Source organism: Tinamus guttatus, unplaced genomic scaffold (assembly GCF_059628265.1).
Source record: "Tinamus guttatus ecotype Peru unplaced genomic scaffold, ASM5962826v1 Tinamus_guttatus_pri_ptg000693l, whole genome shotgun sequence".
NCBI classification, from domain to species: Eukaryota; Metazoa; Chordata; class Aves; order Tinamiformes; family Tinamidae; genus Tinamus; species Tinamus guttatus.
The window spans coordinates 161544-178565 of record NW_028289227.1 but is presented as its reverse complement, the minus strand read 5'-3'; the positions used below and the strand labels follow the sequence as shown (position 1 = coordinate 178565).

The 17022-nt window shown below is 47.7% G+C and overlaps 2 protein-coding genes across 2 annotated transcripts in view; one reads left to right on the top strand and one right to left on the bottom strand.

The window, feature by feature from the left end:
- LOC148591858 (CUGBP Elav-like family member 4) overlaps nt 1-17022 on the top strand; it is a gene marked incomplete at its 3' end in the record, with an annotated part of 126956 nt that overhangs the window by 33529 nt on the left and 76405 nt on the right. The gene's annotated exons all lie outside the window — the stretch shown is intronic.
- On the bottom strand, nt 4909-15032 carry LOC148591859 (uncharacterized). Its single transcript, XM_088536671.1, has 4 exons — nt 15006-15032; nt 10492-10778; nt 9836-10416; nt 4909-4925 (listed from the first exon to the last, which is right to left on the bottom strand). Exons 1-4 carry the CDS (start codon nt 15030-15032, stop codon nt 4909-4911), a joined length of 912 nt encoding a protein of 303 aa, XP_088392797.1.

The window sequence follows — 17022 nt, the reverse complement described above, 5'->3', positions numbered from 1 at the left end:
TCCCAGGAACCCAATCCATAGGATCATCCACCACTATCGGCTCCCTCCTCTCTTCACTCTCCCTAGGTTTCTTTGGAGAGCAGTCACGCCAGCGGGCACCTTGCGGCAGGGGTTCTTGCATCGGCTGGTCAATTCTCTGCTCTATCTTTCTTAACTCCTCCCAAGGGTATACTGGGGGGGGGTCTCTCCCCTTCCTCTGGAGCCCCGTCAGAGCCAGGCGTGCTTGGTTTTGCCCTCGTTGTTGCTGGACAAACCTGAACCGTCCCCTCCTGTCCCATTCCTTCAGGGGCACTTGGGCTCTCTTCTTGCTCCTCAGGGGCATCCGACTCCTCCCCAGTAAACTCCCTTTCATCCTCCGTCTGTACTCCTACTGCTTCACTCTTCCCGAGCGCCTGCCGTACTGCCCTCCAAGTCTCCCTTTCCTCTTTTGCTCTCTGGAGGACCTGCCGTATCACTCCCCATGTCTTTAGATCTTTCGCACTCCCTTTAGATATACCATATTCCGCTAAGGCGGTGGTACATCTCTGCCAGTGCTGGGGGAATAAAACTTCCCCGGCACTGTTAACCGCCCCTTCTTCAAGGAGCCGCTCAATGCAGCTCTTAACTGCGTTCGATTTCATAGAAATTCCCCATTCACGAGCACACGATAATACGACCTTGATTATCGCTTCCATGATCCGCGGATCCCTCGACCGCCTGCGGTCTGCCGCCTCGAAGTATCACGTCGGGGTCACCACTTGTTGCCTGACATTGACAATCGACTCCGTCTGCCGAGGCGGCCAGGCACGTCCAACCCGTGCCCGGGCCAGAGAGCACAGACACCAATATGAGGATGCTGCAAATGGCGTTTAATATACGCAGGCTGGATCTTATAAAGGTAGCAAAGGCGGAAGCATGCCTATATAGCCAATAAGCGTTGCTCTTTACCTAATATGGCATATGCCTTAGTTCCCTATTCTTCCCGTACATCGCGAGATCTTCCGAGCGCCGTACCCTACACCTTGGCAATTTAATAAACCTCTTTCTTCCCACAGTTTTCCAGACATATGTGCCACCCCATATGCATATTTAGAATCTGTAAAGATATTCGCTAGCTTGCCTTGATATAATTCACAAACTCTTATTAGAGAATACAATTCTGCGGTTTGGGCTGACCAGGTAGACGGCAGCTTTCCTCCCTCCAGCAGCTCCCTTCCCTTAATGATAGCATATCCTGTGGCCGTTTCCCTTCTATTACTCTTGAAGATCCATCAATAAACACATTGTCCCCATCTGGCCAAGGAATCTCTCTCAAATCTTCCCTAGGTCGAGTCTGGAGATCCGCCACCCTCCGTGCTTCTCCCTTGGGGCCAGTCAGGCAAGAAGCTGGGTTAAACCCTCCCCCGTCATCCGTTCAGAAGCCCCTACAGGTAGCAATGCCCCGACCAGGTAGGGGACCTTGACAACATGGGATCCCCCCGTGGTCAGTTTTCAGACCTCAGTTACCATTAGGGCCGTAGCTGTGCAATTCTGCAGACAATAAGGCCACCCCTTAGCCACTGGGTCTAACATTTTAGAAAAATAAGCTATTGGTATTCGCATGCCTCCATGCTTTTGCACTAAAATTACCTTGCCATGGCTCTGTTTGACATCCACATATAATTCAAATTCTTTCTCTGGGTTCGGAAGAGCTAAAGCCAAAGACTTGGTCAATTTATCTTCTAATTTTCTAAAGCTCTGTTCTCCTTCTCATGTCCATACCACAACATTGGGGCTGTTTTGGGTTAAACCTCCAGCCAAAATATGCCCCAAATATAAATAAATAAATAAATAAATAAATATATATATATATATATTTCCGGACATCCTAAGCCCTTTTTGAACCACGAAATTGAGTAACTTCACAGCAGTTTCCTTCACCACCCTCTCTTGTTCCCCTGATAGGGGCAAGTCATACATGTACTGCAATAACCTGGCTCCTGGGGGTGGGATAAATTCCTTCAGTATTTTCTGCAAGGCTTGTCCAAATAGGACCGGTGCCTCGGCGTATCCTTGCGGGAGGACCATCCATGTCGATGGCTGTTTTATCCTAGCTTTATCTCAATGGGACCCTTCTCAGTATCACTGAGACACTGGCACAAAACCTGACATCCCACACCTCCCTATCTGTTTTTTTTTTTTTTCCCTTCAGATTCCTGCTTCCCTTTTTCTCCTCTCTCTTTCGTTACATAGATTCCTCTAGATGTTGCCCTTAACCATATTGACGCACATTCTTTCTCGATGAGACCCTTCTCAGTATCACTGAGATACTGGCACAAAACCTGACAAAGACTAGGATCGTCATCCGACCCTACAGGGGGCTACCTAAATCCCCCTGGTAACTTATATTCTGGCCAAACAAAACAGCAATATTTTATCATTAGTTCCTTGGTTATTTCTGGGGGAATTCACAGGTTATTCCGAACCCTCAACAGTCTCCCCAAGGGACTATATGGGGATAAGTTGAGGTTGTCATTCCTTTTCCCAGCATCCTCTTTTGGCTTCCCTTTGCTGCCCTCCCTGGATGTCCATGTCGAGGTCGTCGCCCCTTTTGTTCCCCACTGTCCCATAGTACTCACCAGTGAGATTCCAATGGTCCTTTCCATCAGACCTGGTCCTTTCTGTCAGACTTAGCGCTACCCGGAGGTCCTTTCCGTCGGACCTAGTCCTTTCTGTCAGACTTAGCGCTACCTGGAGGTCCTTTCCTTCGGACCTAGTCCTTTCCGTCGGACTTAGCACTACCTGGAAGTCCTTTCCTTCAGACCTAGTCCTTTCCATCAGACTACTTGAGGACCCCCTCCCGGTCCTACCTGCGGATCCCCCTGATCCGCTTCTCATCTGTCTCCGGACAGTCTCGGGAACCCAACCAGTCGTCCGGTGCAGGCTGCTGTCAAAGGGAGTCGATCACCAAAAGCTATGGTGAGGCACACCGTCGACTCCGATTGCCGTCTGCAGTTCCCGGAAGGTGGAAGGATCCCGGACGAGCCCCCAGTTGTGTGGAAAATCTCGCTGTCAAGAGCTGAATGTCCAAAAAGTAGACAGAGGAGTCCTAAAACGTTATTTGAATAAAGGGAGAGTCCACCAGGCATATCCCTGTGGGGTCTCTCAAATTGCTGGAGGACACAGTCCCCCTTTTATCCTAATTTCCCAACCGAGGGACGCCCTCTCCTTTTCCCCATTGGCCAAGGTGCTCAGAAGTTACAGCCTTCCCTGCCCGCCTATACCAAACTCCTGCCTCCTGCCATCTGTTCTCACCTGAGGTCACCTGACTCCTTTGTCCCCCTTGCTGAAGAATGTGGGGGAATTCCCCTATTTCCCTCCTTTGTAAAGGCCCCCACCTCTTAGCAGATGGCTCTTTTGCCCCACTCACGCATGGCTCCACTCAGTCTCCCCTCCCTTTGTCCTGCTCTTCAGTCAGACTGTGGGGAAATCCCCTTATTGGTGAATACACAAACTTGAGGGTTCTGCTCAGATGTCTTGTGCATTTTAAAGAGAAACACTCTGCTTTCCCTTTAAAATACCCTGATTTGGTGAAGCAAGGCAACACTTTTCCCCGGAAAAGTGATGGAACGGCTCATACTGGCCGTTGTCTCCAGGCACATGGAGGACAAGAAGGTGCTCAAGAGTAGTCAGCATGGATTCACCAAGGGGAAATCCTGCTTGACTAACCTGATAGCCTTCTATGATGGAATGACCAGCTGGATAGACGAGGGGAGAGCTGTGGATGTCGTCTATCTTGACTTCACCAAGGCTTTTGACACCGTCCCTCACAACATCCTCCTGGGCAAGCTCCAGAAGTGTGGGATAGATGAGTGCACAGTGAGGTGGATTAGGAACTGGCTGGATGGCAGAGCTCAGAGGGTGGTGATCAGCGGTGCCGCGTCTAGTTGGAGGCCTGTAGCTAGCGGGGTCCCCCAGGGGTCAGTCCTTGGTCCAGTCCTGTTCAATTTATTCATCAATGACCTGGATGAAGGCACAGAGTGCTCCCTCAGCAAGTTTGCTGATGATACCAAACTGGGAGGAGTAGCTGATACCCCAGAGGGCTGCGCTGCCATCCAGAGGGACCTGGACAGACTGGACAAGTGGGTGGTGAAAAACCTCATGCAATTCAACAAGGCCAAGTGCAAGGTCCTGCACCTGGGGAGGAATAACCCCAGACACCAGTACAGGCTGGGGACCGACCTTCTGGAGAGCAGCTCTGCAGAGAGGGACCTGGGCGTCATGGTGGACGACAAGTTGACCATGAGGCAGCAGTGTGCCCTCGTGGCCAAGAAGGCCAATGGGATCCTGGGGTGCATTAAGAAGAGCATCTCCAGTAGGTCGAGGGAGGTGATCCTGCCCCTCTACTCAGCCCTGGTGAGGCCGCATCTGGAGTATTGTGTCCAGTTCTGGGCCCCACAGTACAAGAGGGATGTGGAGCTGCTGGAGAGAGTCCAGCGCAGGGCCACAAGGATGATCAGGGGCCTGGAACATCTGCCCTATGAGGAGAGACTGAGGGAGCTGGGCCTGTTCAGCCTGGAGAAGAGAAGGCTGAGAGGGGATCTAATCAGTGTCTACAAGTACCTCAAGGGAGGCAGTGAGGAGGATGCTGCTGGTCTCTTTTCAGTGGTGGCCACTGACAGAACTAGAGGAAATGGCCACAAACTGAAGCATCAAAAGTTCCCCAGGAACTTAAGGAAAAATTTCTTGACAGTGAGGGTGACAGAGCACTGGAACAGGCTGCCCAGAGAGGTTGTGGAGTCTCCTTCTCTGGAGATCTTCGAAACCCGCTTGGATGCAGTCCTGTTCCACGTGCTCTAGGTGACCCTGCGTGTGCAGGGGGGTTGGACTAGATGACCTCTAGAGGTCCCTTCTAACCTTAAGCATTCTATGATTCATGATTCTATGATTCTATCCCCCGTTTGTAACTGGAAGGCATGAAAAAGAACACATCACTTATCTGAATTTGCTGTTCATCCAAGCACTGTTTATGGAGATTTACAGTACCTTGCCTGTGCAAAGTGCTCTATTGTGTGGTGACTGCTGGAGGATTTTAGGTGGCGGTATTAGCTGCAGTATTAAAAATTCATCGGAAGGCATGGGATGGGAGATTAGTTGGATAGAAAGACCCATGAATGAAGGGTTAATTACATTCAAAGAGGCCATCGTATGGAGCAGAAGAGGCAATAGGTTTCTTTTCTTCAAAATGTGCTAAATAGCTGGAAACATGGTTTAATGAATTTTAATGGAAGATTTCTGAATCCTATGCATATTGCATCTGCTGACTGTAGGAAGTCAAAGTATTGTTGAAAGGGAGGGTATTGCCCTGCTTTAGGTTTCACAGTTCAGTATTTAAAAAAATATTCTGCAACAAGCACTTTATTCAGAAAAATATATTTTTTCTCCTTATTTAATTCCCCCCCTTGCAAGCAGAAAAGGCTTTCAGGATCTGTGAGCCCTCAATACCATAGATTATTCTGCTATTATATAACACGTGCTTTACATTTATTGAGCCATCTTGTGTCGTCAAGATAAAGGAGGCCTTAGTATTTTTCCCTGCTTAAGAGCCATCCATGAAGACGTGTTGATTAATTCTGCTTTCAGTTATATCCATGTAAATCCAGAGGAATCAACTCCTGTGAATTTCTTCCACGATTATTGCAATACAAATGAGACCAGGATTTGGCCCAGTCTGGCAGGAGTAAGAAAAGAGAGAAAGAGAGAGTTAGAGCTCCCTTTTCTTTTCCTGTGCAATGTACTTTGAGTGGGATCATATACTGCCCAACTCGTTTCCATGCAGGCTCCAGCAGGGGCAGCAAAAAAGCCTTTCCCTTCGGCTCCATGGCAGCACAAATAAGAGATTCGCAGAGATTTCTAAGGGGTGGAGAAAAAGAAGCACAGAAATCCTTCCAAGGGGCCACAGACGAAGCAAATCTCATGTGCAAGTGGCCTGATTTTGGTGGATTATTCCCTTTCCATTTCAGGTGAGCTGCCGGGCTCCCCGGCAAAGCCACCTCCTTGCTCAGGTTTTGCCATGAAGACAGGCTTTGATTCTCAACGCTGCTGAGATGTTTAATACTTCATTACAGCATTGTGGAAAGCTGGGAGTTTTGAAAGCTGGTTTTTTGTTTGTTTGTTTTTTTGTTTTTGTTTTTGTTTTTTTCCCCTAGCTCAGCTGCTGGTTCACTCCACAGATTCTGAGCAAGTCATTTCTAGAGAAAAATTAAAACCGGCTGTCATTTTTCTGTAGTGCCTACTTGTTTTGTATACTTGTTTTGTTAGTGGTTGGGAGGTTGGGGGGGAGAGGAGTCCCTGCCGTGACTGCCTTTTCCAGCTGAACACTGCAAATTAGGGGCTGCTTTTGAAAACCGTGCTATTTACCACATCACTGTGTTTCTGATCCTTGCACTACAAAATGGGGAAAATGACAGTGCCCAGCAACGAACTTTGTGATCCTCCAGAAAGTTACACGATTCCCGTTCACTTAAAGTGCCAGGGATCAAGGCTTGCGGGACCCGCACGTACTGTCTTAACAGACATCTCCTAAAAGATAGAGCTTTGCTAGATGCTTATTCCAGGGAGGCCAGCCTGTTTTGGTGAATAATAATCAAACCACACAGTTCTTTTTGCTTCTTTTTCTCCTCCTCCAGCCAGAGATAATTATGGAGGCACCAGTATCCATGAACAAACTTCTTTGTTCCTTAGATGTCTCCTTCAGCGCTGACCCCCTCCTAATAAATCAGCTCACATTTGATAGAGGAGGGACCAAGTTCAGCCCAGCATGACTCTCGCTGTCTCTTTGCCACACCAGATACAATGCTGCCACGTTGTGGCTCGTTCCTCTCTGTTCTGCTGTGCACACTCGCCTTGCACTCATATCCTGCAAGAGAGTATTTTGGCTTTCTCTCCGGGGAAGACTCAGGGCACTCTAAGTCAAATGCCTCGCACTCAGAGATGTCACCCAGCCCTGTTTGCCTGCACAGATGCAAACAAGACCCCCATGCCAGTCGTCAGAAATTCCAAGCCCCTTGCCCACTCCCATGATTTGCTTCGGCATATGGGCTCATGCTTCATACAAAGATGCTCCAAATTGGAAGGGAGGGTGTAGGGATGTCAGTCTTTATTTCTCTGATAGACTTCGGCTGTTTTCATTCTTGCTTCTTCTCTCCAGATCCTTTGGGAGGTGGCTGGTTCTTTAGGTTCAAGTAAAATGTGCTCCTGGAAATGCTGGCAGGATTGGGCAACTCTTCCTAATCTCCCTTCTCTTTACTCTCAAGTTTTCATTTCTCGTTGTATTTATTTTTTTCTCCCATTGCTTTTTTTCTTTAGTTCCTTCCTTTGGTAAAAAACAAAACAAAAAACAAACAAAAGCAGCCATAACAGGGCAGGAAATTAAACCTTTCCTCAAAGATGCTTTGGTGAGATGCTGGCTTTTCACTCATTTATTATATACTGATTACTTTTTATAGCTGAGAAAGGAAGGAGTCAGAGGGAGAGAGCTGACAGGGAGAAGAACTAAGTAGAGGAAAAGAAAGTCCTTCAATTTACTTGGAGAGATCTGTCATTGATTGTTACTGTTTTTTGTTACTGTTTTTTTATTATTATTTTTATTTTATTTTATGCAAATGAGAAGAGCTTTAAGCCGATCAGCAACACTCACATAAATTAAATGCCAGGTGGAACTGCTCCCATTTTCGTGGCTACAATAAAGATAATGGCCTCCTCCTGGCGTGATGCTCCCCATATTGTCCTGGGTAGGCAAGTGTGCTGCATCACCACTAGGCATTTGAATGCTCCTTTTTATTGCTTTGTACTGAAAGGTTATTTTCATAGAATGCTTAAAGTTGGAAGGGACCTCTAGAGGTCATCTAGTCCAACCTCCCTGCACACGCAGGGTCACCTAGAGCACGTGGCACAGGACTGCATCCAAGCGGGTTTTGAAGATCTCCAGAGAAGGAGACTTTACAACCTCTCTGGGCAGCCTGTTCCAGTGCTCTGTCACCCTCACTGTCAAGAAATTTTTCCTTAAGTTCCTGTGGAACTTTTGGTGTTTCAGTTTGTGGCCATTACCTTTAGTTCTGTCGCTGGCCACCAGTGAAAAGAGGCCAGCACCATCCTCCTCACTGCCTCCCTTGAGGTACTTGTAGACACTGATCAGATCCCCTCTCAGCCTTCTCTTCTCCAGGCTGAACAGGCCCAGCTCCCTCAGCCTCTCCTCATAGGGCAGATGTTCCGGGCCCCTGATCATCCTTGTGGCCTGTTGCCGCTCAAGCGGCGTGGCGACCTGGTTCAGGAACGGCACGGCGACCACCCCCAGGCCGCTCGGGCCATCAGCTCGCTGACACCAGTGTGGTAGACGGTTTATTGATGGGTAGCAAGGTGTTATATAGCTAAGGTTTACAACGTCACATCCGTCTGCTTACACCATAAACTAACACTATTGGCTATTAGGGGCTCTACCTTTCCGTACAGCGCGATATCTTCCGGACGCCGGACCCTAACTATCTGTAGCAGTGTAGTAATCTGCAACATCTCCCCCCTCCCTATGCATAACAAAACTAGCTAAAATATGACTATCTTATTCTTACTTATTCTTATCTAATTACTTATTCTCATTATTATCTTATTCTTATTGCTATCTTATTATTATCTTACTCTTACTTATTGTCATTATTACCTTATCCTTATTACTTACTCTTATTATTATGTTACTCTTACTTACTCTTATTATTCTATTCTTATAGCTTATAACGATCTTAAGATTATATATCATAAACTTGACATAAAAACATAAGGCACAAAGAAGAAGGCATGTAGAAGGTAGAGGATGACAGGTAATACCGCGGTATAGGAATAGGGTGCACCTTGGGATAACTTGGGGATAATACTGAGTGGATATATTCTTAAAGCAGTTGTCGGCGTGCTACTAACATGATGTTAACCTTCTCTAGCCGACTCTTGACAAACCGCATGAGCTTATTCAACATACAGGGTCCAAAGATCAGTGTCATCATGATCATTGCTATCGGCCCTATCAAGGTGGATATCAGGGTAGTTAACCACAGCGAACCGGTGAACCAATTTTCGTACCAGCTGCGTTTGGAACAGGGTTCAATGGGTGCTGGTTGGCAAGGCGTGACACTGAAAACTGGTGACCCTGTAGTTACTTTTGTACTAATTGCTCGAGATTGTTCCATCTGTTCAAGTATCCATTTAAAGGGCTGGTGTGACTCTACCTGTCCTATAGTGACAAGCTGCAAAATTAAGATCACGCAAAGGCATCGCGGCCCCCTCTTGCGGAGGCTGTTTTGTTGTTTTCTGGATTCGGTCGGCGTGGAAATCACAGGCTCGGGCGGGACGCCTGTCACCGGGGCGTCCGATGATCCAGTCCTGTGAACAGAAACTCACAATTTTCATTAGTTTTATTTTGAAGGTCTGGTTTAATAGACTTAAGCGGGCACCACTTGACTCTGCCATCTTTCCTGACAGTGACCTTTGGGTCGATCTTGGCATGGGGGGAGCGCTGCCAGCGAGTCCCCCAGCCAAGGGCAGTTTACTGCAACATGGCCTGCCTGGCCACATTTAGAACAAGCCATTACGTTGGCTATTGCGGTGTGAACAGCCACCTGAATTGGGGTCAGATGCTCTTCCTTTGCAACATGCTTAATCATGTCTGCGATACTTGCCCCTACCGGCAATGATCGCAGGATTTCTTTGGTTGCCGAATTGCATTGTTGGCGTAAACATTCCGCTACGACCGGGCCTTTTGCCTCCGCAGGCAGGGCCGAAGAGTCGACCGCTGCTTGGAGACGATCTACAAATTGTGTAAAGCTCTCACTTTCACTTTGCTTTATTGAGGACCATGGTGATGGTCTGGCAACAACTCTACAGGCTGTGCGAATAGCTTCTCTGGCCGCACGAGTAGTTGTCATAATTTCATGGGCCCGCAGGCCATGGGCCTGCACCTGGGGGGTGATCATTGTTGGATCTGTACCCATTAACCGCTGCAGGCTGGAGCCGTGTAATGGGTGATCTGCCCCAGTTACTTGGGCTAAACACTTTGTACAGTTGTCTTCCCATTCTTGTCTGAAAACGATCATGCCTGCTCCATCAAAGATTAGCCTACAAGTTTGTTTTATATCAAACGGGAGCATATCGTCCCCCCCGAAGATACCATCTAGGAGAGTTGAGACCATGGCAGAATTAATTCCTTTATCTGCAATTGCTTTAACAATCGTTTGCACATCCTTAGAGTTTATCGGCAAGTAGACCCTCTGTCCTGCCTCCGTCACCCGGACCGGGAACGCTAGCACGGTTGATGGGGCCCACTCGGCACACGCGATCTTTATTTCCTTCCAGTCCGTGAGAGGGGTTTCTTCCTTTTGCGGTTTTTCTTTAATTTGAATGGGAATATTTTGGCTCTTAGTTCTTTGGCTCTTAGTTCTGTTTACCTTCTTTTTCTCCTTCCTTAAGTTTGAATCAGTTGTGAGTCGCTCGTCCTCACTAGTGTCTGAGCTGGATCCGGAGCCAGCGCCGGAACCGGAGCCAGAACTCGACTGACTGGTCACTTCCGGGCTCCGGTACTTTTTCGTTGGGCTCCGGCCCCGCCCACTTCCGTTGCGGGCGGGCTGTTCCCCCCTCCTTGGCTCGCCCCGCCTCCTACTCACGGAAGCGCGTTTTTTCAAATGGCCGCTCTGATTGGTTCTCAGCGCCTCACTCGGGCCTCCCTCACCTGACTGGTCACCCCCACCGCTTTTCTCCTTCTTGTTGTCCTCCCCCACCTGTTTATCTAACGGTTCCGGTTCCCGTCTGTTCTTGTTCTTCTCCCCCTCTTGTTTATCTAACGGTTCCTGTCTGTTCCCGCCGGGAGCATCCTCGCCCTGCCCTTCTCCTTGTGGCTCAGCGCCATTTTGGGGGGCATAGGGCAGTGGCCTGACCCAGACTTCCCCAAGGTCTGACTTCTTTTTGATATTTCTAGCTTCCTCGGCTAGCTCGCTCCAAACAGATTTCTGCTGTTTTTGCTCCTCTGTAAGTGGGACGGGGTTCGGGGATTGAGGGGACGTATCGCCCTCTTGCAGTTCTTTAGGCTCAGCAGAATTGCCATCATCTGGGGGGTGCAAAGTCTGTGTGGCTGCCCCGACTCCCTTTTTCGGGATGGCCAACAAACAGTCCTGTACCGCCGCCCAGGTCTCCTGCTCTTTCATAGCTTTCTGCAAAGCCTGTACAACTTTTCCCCAAGCCTTAAGGTTTTTCCCACGACCCGAAGACATCGTCTCCTCGGCTAATGCCTTGGTACATTTGTCCCACACTTCACGGTGGAGAATATCCACCGGCTGGTCTATAACCTTAATTTTTAAAAGCCTCGCAACAGCGAGAGTAAAATCTTTTGGCTTACAATCAATCCCCCAATATTTATGTAATTGCGATACGACCTTCACAAGGGCTTCCATCCTCCTTGTTCGTCCGGGAGTGTCCTCCCCGCCGGGCTGGTCCTGCCGCTCCGGCCGCCATTCACCCGTCCAGGCGATGATCCCGGGTTTCGGCACCACTTGTTGCCGCTCAAGCGGCGTGGCGACCTGGTTCAGGAACGGCACGGCGACCACCCCCAGGCCGCTCGGGCCATCAGCACGCTGACACCAGTGTGGTAGACGGCAAATGGCATTTATTGATGGGTAACAAGGCGTTATATAGCTAAGGTTTACAACGTCACATCCGTCTGCTTACATCATAAACTAACACTATTGGCTATTAGGGGCTCTACCTTTCCGTACAGCGCGATATCTTCCGGCCGCCGGACCCTAACTATCTGTAGCAGTGTAGTAATCTGCAACAGTGGCCCTGCGCTGGACTCTCTCCAGCAGCTCCACATCCCTCTTGTCCTGTGGAGCCCAGAACTGGACACAATACTCCAGATGTGGCCTCACCAGGGCTGAGTAGAGGGGCAGGATCACCTCCCTCGACCTACTGGAGACGCTCTTCTTAATGCACCCCAGGATCCCATTGGCCTTCTTGGCCACGAGGGCACACTGCTGCCTCATGGTCAACTTGTCGTCCACCACGATGCCCAGGTCTTTCTCTGCAGAGCTGCCTTCCAGAAGGTCAGTCCCCAGCCTGTACTGGTGTCTGGGGTGATTACTCCCTAAGTGCAGGACCTTGCACTTGTCTTTGTTGAATTGCATAAGGTTTCTCCCTGCCCAGTCTGTCCAGGTCCCTCTGGATGGCAGCGCAGCCCTCTGGGGTATCAGCTACTCCTTCCAGCAAAAGCAAGGCTCCATTTTAAAGCAAGGCTGTTACCTCCCCTCAAAACCCTCTTGTTTTTTTTTAGGAAAATGTGAGTTCATTACAGATGGGAGGCACTGGATGTCTCTGCGGTTCCCTGCTCATCCTTGGTGCTCCCCAGACAGCATGGTTTGCTTATGTGCAAACGCTCAGAGGGGTTCTAGCCTTTGAGGTCTTTGCAGTTCAAAGAGCATGAGGGCAGTGCCATGAGTTACACCCATGTGCTTTTAAAAAGCATACTGCTGTTTAAATAGCTACTGTTTCTTGGGAGAACATACTCCCATAGAAAAGGAGACCAGCGCTCACACATGGCAGTATCTTCTTGGAAGCAAGCTTAGATTTCTCACTCAGAAAGGCTCCCTGACCCATCCGCACCCCAAAACCAGTTTGTTCTCTGTGGCTGCTTGGTTTTATGTTTCTATTTGCATAAAAACTGCATGAAGGACCATACATTGCCTGCTTTTACAGAGGGGGAGCAATAACCTTAGAATGAAGAATGCTCTTATTAGGGAAACAAACCTGGTGGTGGTGGTGGTGGTGGTGGTGGAGGGAGGAGGAGGCGGCAGCAAACAGTGGTTTGGTTTAGTAATCACAGGAGTGGAACCAAGACTTCCCTCCCCAGAGAGCTAGTTAAAGTTGGGAGGCTCACAATTCTCATCGAAACAAGGGCACCATAAGTCTGTTTCAAGTCAGCATTTACTGGCATGTTTTGCTGTAACAGGACCTAGGTCCTTTTTTCTACTTTTTATGTACCTTCTGTTTAAGGCAATTTCTTTTCCAGCTCTGTGACTCAGTTTCCTGCATTGCAAAGTGAACAGGATGGGATACGAGGCGTAATTCACTTCTATCTGTAAGATACTCAAGATGTTTTGAGGAAGGGTCTCTAGAACAGATGAGTAATTTAAAAGGTCTCAGGAGATTAATGTTTGTGTGCAAATGACATCAGTTTTGCTAACAATTTTTTATAGCACAAGAATACAATCAAAAAAGGGACTGTTTATTAAGGTCCTTGCATTATTTTATTGCAATTTATTCTTCTCTGCTTTTTTTGTTTTATTATTGTCATGTATGTATTACATTTTTCCAGCAAAAACTGAGATCAGGACCCCACTGTGCTAGATGCTGTACAGTCCTACCACCTACCAAACGGACACAGACAAGCACACAACCAGTGGGAGAAAAGAAGTATCAGGTCGTGATCTGTTAGGTCTGGTTCCTGACCCTGAGTGGTGCTGATATTAAGACTCAGATCCTTAAAAGCATTTATAGCCCAACTCCCATTGAAATCAAAGGGTGTTAGATACCTAAATAGCTTTATGGATCTGGACATGAGTGACTTATCCAAGGGCAGAGAGGCAATCTACAGCTGAGTTGGGAATTAAATACAGATTATACGAGTCCCGGTCCAGTTTCTTAATCACAAAATCATCTTTCCCTTCCATATTTTGTGCAATAAATCCCTGGCATTCACATCACAACATGGATACCTAATGTCCATCCTATAAAATCACCAGAAACCTGCAGCAACACAAATGGGCTTCCTCAAACCAAGCTGAGCTGCAGATGCACGTGTACACTTTGTCTAGGTTTGGGGTTGGCTTCTGCTCTCCTTTATACCATGGAAACTGCACTGCCTGCACAGAAACCTCCCTAGATTTCCACCCAAGTGACAGAGAGCAGAATCCAACCCCAGCACTACAAGTTCAAACATTTTTCACTTGGCTCTAGGGAGAGGATGGATTAGAAAAACTGAACTTTCTGAAAAGATCAATATGGAACATCTCTTTCAATTACTCTCCAAGGTACTAAGCCTGTGAAGTCGGTTATGGTGCATTTATAAATCTTTCCAGGAGGGGTTGTCTGACATTCACATCTTCCACCTTTCCTCCTCGTGAGCAATCCCTTATGTCATTGGAATGACTGGCAGTGCGTCGTGGCTCACCGAATCCCTCGGGATCAAGCCAGATGGGGACCTTTCCGATCTCTGGCTCCTCAGATGCCGGTGTCTATGTAGTAAGCAGAGACATAGTCACAGGGCCATAGGCCCGGCCAGTTCCAAACCTGGTGAGGGCCACTGTAATGTCACTGGGGCCAGGAGGGATCTGTAACTTTGAATGTGTACACTATACACTCCAAAATGATCCCAGACATGACAGATGACTAGTTGGGATGCAGCTACCTAAGGGGATGGGGTGGGGGAGTCCTTATACAATCATGGCTCCTTCCGTTTGTCAGAGATTTAAAGCCAGTCCACAATGTATAGGATGAGGAAGTGGATTTGGTTGTCTCCTCCAAGCCTGCAGGCTCCTGGCTGATGCTGCTGGCTAGGTAGGAGGCTCAGGAGTGAGCAGGGGAATTTTGGAGAGGGGCATACGTCACCGCAGGGTAGCAACAGCTCTCTGTGCATTTCCCTTCCAGGATATCTTGAGAGCTGGATATCTTCCTGGATATCTTCCAGGAGAAGCGTGATAGGACACTGAGATGTCACCTGGCACTGCTCCTGGCAGCCACTTCAGCCCAGGCCACTCCACAGGGTGCAAGGCAGAGGTGAGGAGGGACATACAGGCAGCAGGCACCAACAAATAAGCCCAGAGGCTCACAAATCCAACCCAGCTAGGGCTAAAAAAAAAAACAGCAGGGAGCAAACAACCCCGTGGGAGGGGGGGGGGGCAATGAACCCAGCTGGGACCAATAAACCTGGGCAGGGGTGGGGTGGGGAGTGGACAAACCGAGTCAGGAGGTGATGAATCCACCATAGTTTGGAGAAGGGGTGGGGGGAAGGGGAGCAGGAATAACAAATGTGGCCAGGGCTAATAAACATGGCACCCTCTGACAGATGCCTTTCCACCCAACATTTATTTTCCTACTATTGCCTCTTTTCTTTTTGAGTGAGGAGAGGCAGGGTGGCTGTAGCTGATGGCCCACTAGGTGCCAGTTGTGTTGGAGCCCTTCATCTGCCACTGCCTCCCTGTTTCCTCCCTCCAAGGGCATGTTCTGCTGCCAGCAGCACCGAGTGGGCCCCCCCGGCTGCTTTTCACCACTTTCCCCTCAATTTTGGTAGCCAGCAGGGGTGATTTTAGATCTCTCTCCCCTGCCAAACTCCTTCTGAAAGGGAAGGAAACCTTCTAGCACAATGGCAGCGAGAGAAACTGCCCCGTCCTGATGCCGACTGCGGTGCAGCTGGCTGGGATCGACATCTCTGGTGATGGCGCCTGGCGTGCGATTTTTATCCCATCCGGTGCCACCAGCAAGGGGACAAAGAGGCCTCAGGGATGTATTTGCAGGCGGTAGCTGCGTATAGATTGAAGTTTGTGGAGTGACATTCCTGGTGTGAGGCAGCCTGGGCATATGTTGGGAAGAATGTATTTTATAGGTAGTTTTAGCTGGGAATTTCTACATGGAGGTGCATTTGCATTTCTGGAATATAAGTTTTTAGGAGCTTCACCCCCAACTCTGAACAGAAATAACTTGTTGCTATACATCACGTATTGTAAAGGGGTGATTACCTTTGCATTGGCAGGTATTTGAGCAAAGTTGCACATAACAGATGCATTTTACATTGAAGTGGTTACATTATATAGAAAAAAAAAAGAGGGGGAAAAAGAGATATGCACACGACTACATTAAAGATTTAGGGCTTTATCCTCCACCATTTAAGTCAATGGGAGTTTGTCACATTTTAATGGAAACTAGATAGAGCCTTATATGCCAATGTAATGCAGCTGCTAAGGAATAAATATTGACATACATAGGTCAATATATTGGTGTCTTTTAAGTGCTAAGACTGTACATTTTGATACCTCCTACTTTTTTTTTTTTTTTTTTTTTTTTTTGCATGCTCATTGTAACCACAGTGCAGCCATCCCGCTACTGAAGAGCAGGACGTGCATATATTGTATAGTAGTGACACCTTCAGGTTGTGCCTAAATTCAGCCCCCCTTTTGTGCAAGGTGCTGCACATGCACGTGAGAAGGAGGAATTCTTTAGTGAGAAACGTGATGAGTTGTCCAAGGATATGGGACACAGCAGTGATAGAGCTGCAATGAAACCCGGGGACTGCAGCTCCAGGGAGAAATCATAACTCCAGCTGTGCAAACAATTAATGAATTCTGGCTTGAGAGGTTTGGGGAATTTCTTTTTCACTGGACAAAGTTTAAAAAAAAAAAGAGTTGACATGAAATATGATTTTGTTTTAGTTTTTAAATTAAAAAAAAATCAAAGTATTTTACTTTGAGTGCTTTCCTGATGAGGACCTTGCATCTATACCTTTCTTAAAAGACAATAACAAAACCATGTCCTGTTTAAAAATAAAAAGAAAACATTGCCAGAGATTTTTTTAAAGATAATCAAACAACAGTGTTTTGACTTTGCTTTTTTTTTTCTTTGTCCTGCTTGAAATAATTTGCCACTTTTCCACCAAATCTGCAAACAGCTTTCTTTCCTGCTAAACTATTTTTCCTCCACAAATATCAGCTGACAAAAAATAAATAATAAAAAAATACAAGTCTAGTCACCAAGCTAAGAACCTACTCTCAGACTCTCCAAACTAAGCAAAAGGTAGACAAAATAGAAAACAAATTAGGAACCAGACAAAGGACCCAGAACAAAAGCATAAAGGATTTCTGCTCTTAAAGTGGCAGCCTGGAGTATTGGGGTATTACTCCAAGATGCATGAGAACCACTAGAAATAGCCACCTTCATATGAACAGAGAGTGTGCTGTACTCTGCCTCCATCTAATACGTGAG

Coding starts and splice junctions, on each gene's coding strand:
- LOC148591859 (XM_088536671.1), bottom strand. CDS start 15,032: ATGGTGGATTCATCACCTCCTGACTCG. Junction 10,779..15,005: donor ATTCATCACCTCCTGACTCG/GTTTGTCCACTC, acceptor TTAGATAAACAG/GTGGGGGAGGACAACAAGAA. Junction 10,417..10,491: donor TCAGACACTAGTGAGGACGA/GCGACTCACAAC, acceptor AAGAACTAAGAG/CCAAAATATTCCCATTCAAA.